This window comes from Polyodon spathula, chromosome 1, assembly GCF_017654505.1.
Source record: "Polyodon spathula isolate WHYD16114869_AA chromosome 1, ASM1765450v1, whole genome shotgun sequence".
Lineage (NCBI taxonomy): Eukaryota > Metazoa > Chordata > Actinopteri > Acipenseriformes > Polyodontidae > Polyodon > Polyodon spathula.
Window position 1 is genome coordinate 61,797,021 of NC_054534.1, and position 9,792 is coordinate 61,806,812.

At 35.8% G+C, this 9,792-nt stretch overlaps 1 protein-coding gene across 20 annotated transcripts in view; it reads right to left on the reverse strand.

The window, feature by feature from the left end:
- LOC121320601 (teneurin-3-like) overlaps positions 1-9,792 on the reverse strand; it is a 280,613-nt gene that overhangs the window by 30,903 nt on the left and 239,918 nt on the right. For 13 of the 20 annotated variants that reach the window (XM_041259216.1, XM_041259197.1, XM_041259152.1 and 10 more), the window contains 4 exons: positions 8,462-8,647; positions 4,257-4,283; positions 2,716-2,733; positions 1,072-1,218 (listed from right to left, as the gene is read on the reverse strand). In XM_041259216.1, coding sequence (XP_041115150.1) covers positions 1,072-1,218; positions 2,716-2,733; positions 4,257-4,283; positions 8,462-8,647 — 378 coding nt within the window. The remainder of the gene's footprint in view (positions 1-1,071; positions 1,219-2,715; positions 2,734-4,256; positions 4,284-8,461; positions 8,648-9,792) is intronic. The other 7 variants (XM_041259170.1, XM_041259106.1, XM_041259240.1 and 4 more) reach the window with 2 other exon arrangements.

Below are 9,792 nucleotides of genomic sequence, written 5' to 3' on the forward strand. Positions count from 1 at the left end.
TTTAACTCTCAGATACGTGGTTAGGGTTTTGTACAAGGCTTTGTTCTCCCACAGGTAATATCTACTAGAGTCACACTCAAATGTACTCATTCATCTTGTTAGTTTATAAAAAGCAAACGTGCATCTGGCATGTAGTCTGTGGGTCATAAAACTGCATGAGATTGACACCCCCTGAACTAATCAGCTGCAAATGCATTTTTACAAGCCTCTCTGCTAACATCAATCAAGGAAGGAATCTCATTTTCACCATTCAAGATGCAGGGCTGCTGTGTTTGTTATTTTTCACGGAGTTTACCCCAACAATTATGAAACAGACTCCCCATAACTCGTGAAAGCATTTTTCTTTTTTTTTGTTGCTGTTCTCTGTACTCCTGGAACTGCTGTTATTTAGTATTGCTAACTTGATTACCCTTTTGCCTGCACTATGGCAAGCTGCTGTGGCTTTGTAGAACAAAGGGTGTATTTCAACCCTGGCTTCCAACACCACAGGCTTATATTGTTATAATCTTTTCTATTATTATTAATCTTTTTAATTATTTGCATATGAAAGATCAGCTCTTGAGAGGCATGTCCTGCTATGCTACTGAAGTCTTCTGAGACAGTCCATTATTTAACTACCTTTAACTGCCTACCATTGCACCTTCTAGAGCTATCTAGGGAATAAAGGCTGATATTTATATAAAGTAACACGCGGGTCAGGTATGTTTTTTCTCAGACCCGTCATATTCATATTTAATTATGTTTACCCTGTTTTAACTCAAGGGAAATTAATACTTTCACAAGTAGCCTCTGGGCTAGACAAGGCTATGTCATTAATCGGTCTTGTTCCCTTTACTAAGACCCAGAGCAGTGAGGATGGGTACTGATTTGCTTGGAGATGATATGCACTGAACAAACTTTAAACCAGTCTGCAGTTACATGTCTGTTATTATCTTTGGGATTCCACAAAAAAAAAAAAAAAAAAAAATCTAAAAAAAATAAACAAAGTGTACAAGGTCAAATCGGAAACAAGAATGCATGGCAAATATGATTACAAAGAAAAAAAAAAAACTGTTGTGCAACACTCCTTACCGCCTTCATTGTCTTTACTATCTGTGCACAGGGTTTCCATGGCAACATCACACCCAGCTCCTCTCCATCCAGGCTGGCAGACACAGTGCCAGCCGTTTTGGTCTAAGGTACACCTTCCATTACTGTTGCACAAACCCGGGCAACCCTCTATCAAAGGAAAAAAAGTGTTGTCAAGCAGATGATTGCAGTACAGAACGCAATTAAAAAAGAAAATTAAATAAACAAACAAACAAATATACACAATTGGTGTACATACTGACACTGAACTGGACACAGCCCTTGGAAAATGCACAAATACTGTAATTTCACATAGATGTAACTGCAAACGGAAAATTATGTTTAATGTCTTATTTCTCAAAACCAATGAACTTGCTAACCTGAGCAATTTGGTCAATGACTGCAAATCACGCATCTGGCCAGACTATAAAAGGTTTCCTTTTTCCTTTGTTTTGTACATAGACAAATAAACAACAAGGACTGCTCACATTCCAATACCTGCTTCCATGTAAAGATATGTACTTTGGACAGCCTAGGCGTGTTCCCCCCCCCCCCCCCCCACTGTAACTGACACTTCCATTTATTATTAATTGCTTTTGTACCCAATAGGCAGGATTGTCAACAGGCTCCAGAATCTATGGACACTTTAAGGCAGGTCAGGTTTTTTAACTTCACTAAATGTGTTCAATTGCAGTGGCAGTTCTATTGGAAGAGCATCATAACATGTATTAAAATCATAGTGCTTGAAATGTTATATTGTAAACAATATGTATCAAAATAGGGCAATTCCGTCGTTATAGAGAATTATGCACTCACCCGCACTGGTTTAACCTTGGGGTTAATTATCTATTAATGTAGTACTTATTTCTGCTTCACACAGTCCCGTCCCGTCCCGTCCCCCCAGTCAGACAAATACAGCAAATCAGCAAGCTGTGTAGGTCTGATTGATGGAAACGATCCTCACAGGATGTAATCCCCGCCCTCAGACAGGTGTGTGCTTTTAGTAATAGTTAGCTAAACAATTACATTCCTTTAGCGACAGCTCACACAATTTACACTTGTGTTACATGTTCAGCAAAATCAATTAATTTGCCATTTGAGAGACGAGTTAAAAAACCTGACCTGGCTTAAAGTGTCTGTAAATTCTGGAGCATGTTGGCATCCCTGCCAATAGGACTGGTTTAATACCTTGTTGTTTTTTTTTTTTTGTTTGTTTTTTCCACCAGACACACTACTAGGCAAAAGTGGAACCACAAAAAATAATTTCCTCTGGCTTCAAGGTAGCAGAGCATCCACGTGAAGTTACAGCACATTCAAAATAAATGCAAAAAATATAGGGTGTTTTGTGAAAACACATTCCTTTTAACAAAATAAGCGAAACCCAGGAAATAACTAAAGCAGCTTAGCATATATTCTAACAGACATTAGGATTCAGGCTGCAAATGCATGAAACAGGACCGACAGGACTTCCAACAAAACGTAATAGCTGTGTGTGTTTGACTAGTTAGGACGGACAAGAATGAAATACCATAAGGACCACAATAAAACACTGATAGACTGAACAAAAAGACGTTGACGCCGTGCTTCAAGACAGACAGCGGAGAGCGATTGCTGGTGACAATCTCCCTAGGGCTATTATGCCTTTACCTTTATATCCTATCTTGTCTGCTATTACAAGCAAGGAGGGAAAATTCGGGAAACATAATTAAAATAGCCTTATTTTCTGTAAATGATTTCTTGAGCAACAAGACATATAACAAAAATCAATCAAATAAATAAATAAATAAATAAATAAACAAAACAACATTGCTTCGCAGCAATGAGGCATACAGCCAAGGTAGTTAATTTGAAAGATCTATATATATATATATATATATATATATATATATATATATATATATATATATATATATATATATATATACTTTTTTTTACTTTCTTCACAATTTTTATTTTTATGTTTTGAAAGTTGATTTTTTGGCAGATACAATAAGGGTGCCTGGTCTTGAATTTTAACAAAAAATTTATTGAAAATCCTTGCTTTAGTTTTTTTTCTTTCCTTAGGGCTGCTATGTATTTTAATGAGATAACATCTTTTTGACATAGTTAAATGCATTTACATTTTTTATGTATTATTCTGACACCGACTTTACAATTCAACTATTATAACCAGTACCATAAGGAATAACTAACTTAATCTGACATCTTCATTTTTATTTAATGCATCTTATGAAATATTTTGCTTCTTTTTAAAAGAAAAAATATCTGATCGAAGTGAATTTGAATTGTATACATTAAGAACTGGGATATGTATTTACTGTATTTATTTTTCTTTAAATTTAGTCATCGCCAACAGTTTTTACCCTGGTTTTCTCCCCAAATTGGAATGCCCAATTATTATTTTTATCCTGGTTCACCTCTGCAACCCCCCCGGTGACTTGGAAAACGGAGGTTGAAACACGCATCCTCTGAAACATGTTCCTGCCACTGTCATTTTTCGCACTGTGTATCCACAGCAAGGCCACCAGACCTATAGTGCTGGAGGACATCATAGATCTGAAGGGCTCCACTGCATATCAGCCACAGGGGTCGCTGGTGTGTGGTGAACCGTGGATTGCCCTGCCGACCTAAGCCCTCCCTACCAGGGCAGAGGGCGCTTGGCCAGTTGTGCACCGCCCCCTAGGAACCCCTGGTCATGGTACGTGACAGAACCTGTGATCTCCAGGCTATAGGGCACATCCTGCACTCCACGCAGAGCGCCTTTACTGGATGGGCCACTCTGGAGCCCCAAACTGGGATATTGGTGGTTCAAGAATTATCTTGTCACATACGGTGGTGTGATATACCAGTACAACTCTAAGGCAACTGTTAGAACGTGAATGGTTTTCATTTTATGTCTTAAAGCATCAACGTGCTTCCTGCATAAAATGCTTAGTTTAGAAAAGAAAATGATTTCCCTTTAATGTGGAATGTTAAGGAAGGAAACAGCAAGGTATGGATTATCATCATGGTCTAGAGTTTTGAGAATTTATTTTCTACTAGCTTGTGTGAGTCATGATGCTGTAATCCCATGTTAAACAACGGAATGGCAATTGTGTGAATGGAAATATCAAGAAATGTTATTTGTAAACCAGGTGTGTTACACAATTCATACAAGAACAGCACAAAAAGGAGAGAACATACAGTACCTTTAACTATCTTATCCAGATAGTGAGCTTGAGAAATGGAAAGGAAAAAAAAGAACAGACAGACATTTCAGAACAGTGTTCCGTTGGAAACGAGATCTGAAGTTATCACATTCAAATAAAAAGGAGTATAGCTATATAGCTATAGTATAGCCGACAGAGACATCACACAACACAGACATGACAGCCAGGTTACAATACGCTGTATATTACATTAACTTCAGTTCTTCATATTGTAAATGCATAATACATCAATCAGATACAACAATATACTAATCTTATCCCGAGGCTGTTCACCATATTGAGCTATAACTACTCCAACATTAAAAATAAGCTTTGGCATTTGACACAGTGCCCCAAATAACCTTGAATCTTGTGTCCCATGGTCTGCTGCTTCCATAGGTTTCTTTCTTTCTTTTCTTACAGCAGCAGAAGCTATATGACAGGTATTTTAAATGAATACGGACCATACAAAGTTCAAAACAAAAAACATAATGTAATCGTAATAAACTAGCAGGAAACCACTCAGAATTGTTGTTTTGTTTTTTTTTACCACTAGTTTTATGAAATTGTTTCATTCTTCTCTGAAAACTTGCATTTTCTCTATAAACTTAAAATGAAGAAATTAATAATACAAAAATAACAAATCTCACATAAACACAATTAAAATATAAATCAAATCATACAATGTTTCCAATATTCTTATTAGATCTGTAATAAATAACAAATATTTAATTCCGATCCAATCCATGCACAGCTATTAAGTGTATTCTGTTTTATTTGGCCTTTAAAATGAACAGGAAAGCAAGGAGACAGTTGTTCAAAACAACATATCATTATGCAAACAATGAAGAAAACAGGATGGCACTTCTTTTCAACTACTAGAACAATTCCTCACATTGTCATTCATCACTTTGTCATCTGTTGTGTATAAATCACTTATTTACCATAACTCTCTGTCTTTTTAAATGTTCACAATACTAAAAATGGAACATTCAGCATGTGCTTGTGAACATGTTTTCCACAGTAACAAAGTATAGATAACAACTGTACAGAGATTAGTCTCAGCTAGATGAAAATTAAAGGTCATGGTTTTACAAGCATATAAAATGCAATGAGATACCAAACATATAGTTAAAAAGCAATCCGAATATCCTTTAACCTTCGCATTTGGTGATTCAATTAGTGGAGGCCAGAAAGCTTGCTAAATTATTATCCACCTAAATCTTTGGCACATCACCATATAGACATAATTGCTTTATTATTAATCAATTGGTTCTTGATGCCATGATAAAAATGACACTAATCTGCGAACAATTATACAACACGTCTGCAGAGTTCAATTAACTCATCAATTTCTCAATTGCCATTTATAACACCACCGGTTTATTACCTCATACTGCAAATAAATCTGCCATAAAAATGTTCTTGTTATGTTTTAATCAGGCTACCAAGAGCATGTTTTTCCAATACTTGCATTACGAGAGAGAAACTGGAGAAAATATCTATGAACTAAAGTCCACTTAATTTAAATTGATTAGCAAAGATACCACTAATGTTTTATCAGATATCAACACAATTAAATAAGCTATCTATATCACTCACATGTGGAATGGTATATAAATTACGTATGCCTACACTTAAAACTGATTTGGACTTGTTTTAAATATGTACCGGCTTTATATTGCTTTTGAATGTCAGACAGATCAAGTGAATTTGTAAGTAGTACAGTCCTCCTGGGACACTTGTCAGGATGCATCTTTGACAACTACCAATGAGAAGAAACTCACACTAGGTGAGAATCATTACATCTATTTATTGATTTTAAATCACTATACACAAAGCTATTTGTTCATGTAAACCCACATAATAGATCTAGTTGTCAATTGGATTCTGGTTGGAATCCAAAGAGGTCAATGACATGAACGAGGGTTCTTGCAAACCTACACTATATATATATATATATATATATATATATATATATATATATATATATATATATATATATAGAGAGAGAGAGAGAGAGAGAGAGAGAGAGAGAGAGAGAGAGAGAGAGAGAGAGAGAGAGAGAGAGTGTGACATATATTGGGGAAAGATTATAGAGGGTAAATATATAGGACTGCAAATAACGCGTAGCTTGTACCCTCTACAACAAGTACAGAGGAACATACGTAGTTATTTGCGTTTTAAAGTAGGTAGCAGGACCACAGTTCCCAGAATGCCCAGCGGTTGGTAAACATGGCTAACAAGAAGGAAACAGAGTTTCTTAAAGAGGTGCACCTGTCAATAATTAAGGACATGGGTGTATATAAATAGGGCCATGCGGCAGCAGTGGGTTGGTCTGTGGGAAGGCTGTCCTGTGTACACACCTGATGAAAACCCAAGAAAAGGCATACTGAAACTGTTGGATTTGTTTGTTACACTGTTTTGTATATCGGAAAATGGCTTAGCCATCCGATATTTAGTTAAAAAGAATAAAAGTTTAGTTAGCACTCCAAAGTGGAGTTAGGACTTTGTTTTGTGCTAATGCGACACTCCCCTGTTAAAAAAGGATACTAACAATAAATATACAGGCACTGCTTCATTTAAACATATGTGCTATTTTGTTTATTTATACCAGAAAATAGTGGAAAAAATCCCAAAAGTGACAGAGCTTACCCCACCTTGTCACTATATATATATATATATATATATATATATATGCACAGACACACGCAGGCACTCACGCACACGCACATATACACACACACACAAACATTGAGACACTATAATAATAAAATAGCTGTAGTCTTGGTAAGTTACAGCACTTCAGGTGAGTTCTATAAAGAGATGGTCTCACCCACCAAAGCTTAAATATTAAAGACTTCTTTTAAAGGAGGTGTCGACAAATAAAAAAAAAAAACAACAACAACAAAAAAAAAAAAAACATTTAGATTTAATAAAAAGTGTCCCATTAAGTCAGATAGTTCCTAAATTACAGTAGCATGGTGTTCGACAGGGTGTTCACAAACACAATGAATGACACACCATTATATATTAAAGAAAAGACATTCACAAGATAAATATTGCTCATATTACTGTCACTTTATACACATGCTAATGTTATAAGTGGCACCATTCACTTCTTTCCTTGAGGTCATTTCTTTTTGTTTATGTACCGTGCTGGAGCTTATGTGTTTCAATGGGTCCACATTACAGTAATATCTCAATGGCTGAAAATGTGTGGCTAAGATACGGCATGCTACGCTGTTGCATGCATACTGTAGCATTTAAAGTGTAGCAGTGGAGGAATGTCAAGATGTAAAAATCAACATTTTGTCCCTCGGGCATTACTAAAGTAAAAAAAACCTCCACTGTAGAGTAATGCCGACTTTTGCTACTTTGATCCTTCTCGTCATATACAATAATGCTTATTAACTATTTTTGTTGAAACACAAGTTTACAAGAAGGGAACTGACAAAATAATCAATGTTATACATAACATAATAGGTCTTAAACCAGCTGTGATTTATTGATTGGTGGTTGTAAATTACTGTGTTTTTGACGACATAAATGTCACTTGAAATGCTTCAGGGTAAAAACACTGATTTTTGTATAAATAATAATAACAAAAACAAGCAGATGTGCGTCTCAAATACCATTACCTGTAAAAGAAAAAACTGTACACATGCAGTACTGACAAAAGTCATCTAAGATTATCATTTATTATTAGTAGATGCTACATGAAATTAAACCCTGCAGAAGAAAAAAAAAAAGTAATATTTCTAAAAACAAACACACGCGTGTAAAAATGGCTTTTTCTTACAAAGTGAATGTGTACTGCAACTGTTGATCAAGCAAACAAGCATATGTTTGTGATTGTTAACGATCTCCCTTCCCATTGCACTTGTGTATCAGAATGAAAACAAATAGACAGTCTTGTAGCTTAAAGTAATTAAGGTCTTCCATAGGCCAAACTTTCATTTGAATAGGCTGAATGCACGTACATGAAAATCAATGAGGCTTGATAAACAAGTCAGTAGTTAAGGCAGTCCTAACACTGAATGCTTTTAACACACCTAACATACAAAATGGGCTGTAAGACACCAAACAAACAAAAATGATTGGTTTGTCTCCAGTATACAACTTAAATTGCTGATGAAATAAATATGACATTATATAGTGAATTAAGTACAGCCTATACAAATGTTTCCATGTAGCAAACTTACCAATGGTGCAATGCTCTCCGTTCCAGCCCTGGATACATTCACACTTGCCATCTTTGCAGGTGCCATGCTCTGCACAGCGAGGGTGGCAGGCTCTCTGGTCACACTCTGAGCCTGTCCAGCCTTCCTCACACCGGCAACTCCCACCAAAACACACCCCATGGGAGCCACACTCCACAGTGCAGATCTCTGCCATAAGAAACGAGAAATAGAATTCCATGTTCATAGATAGAAATACATTTTTTTTTTGGGGGGGGGGGGGGGTTCCTTCCATTAATTAAGTCATTAAATAAAATGTAATCTACCAGAATAAATACCCTCTTTAAATAGGGATCCAGAGAGCACGATTCGTACAAACACACACACACGTTATGATGACATTACAGAACACATGAACAAAGCAGAGGTGTTTTTCACCTGAAGCGTTTAAAGGGTCAATTTGCTCTACTTATTCCACGACTGTCAATCAGTGGCAATTCACAGTTATGATCACAATGGTGAACAGTGAATTGCGGCAAGTGATACAATATAAGCATTTATTAAACTGTATGTTGTTGTTTGATCCTATTAACATTCACAATTAAACGCTATAGATCGATAGATAAACAATTTGATCATGTTACAAATCCTACATACCTTTACATTATCAGAAGGTATAAAAAAAAATGTATTTAAAAAAAATAATAATTTAAATGCATAATCAGAAAAGTGAATTTGCTCCTGTTGGTAATTACTTTTCTATGTGTTACTGTTCTATAGGCTTTATTAGCAGGGAACTGTGTTTGTTAATTCGTGGTACATTTTAGTTTTAAGTATCCATGTAATGAGCCTACAGCTCTGGAGCAAGCTAATATTACTAGAGTTATTTAAATCAATAAATAAAAAGAAAAAAAGCAGGTTGACTGTGTGGGTGTTGTTTAAATGTTATACTAGGAAATGCAGAATGTGAGCTATCACCATATTTCAATTCCTTAAATCTGTACTCTTGCTACTCTTTCCCCTACACATTACACACTACACATAATAAAGCTGACAGACCAAATGGTACTAAGGCAATTATCTGACTGGATTTATTTTACTTCCCACAATAAGGGAGAACAGCAAACAGTAGAATTAAAAAGGATCCAAGGAGTATGGTATAAAATAAGTAATGAAAAATGATCATCTCTTTGTGGCCTCTAGCAGTCATTAGAACTGTCTGGGCTTCACTTCTGGTGTATTTCTTAGTCACAGAAGGACTTTAGTTGGCAAGACAATGTTTTAATCATACAAAAAACCACCAGAAGAACAGCAACACATATCTAAACTCCATCTGCTTGCTTCTAGTGCACCTA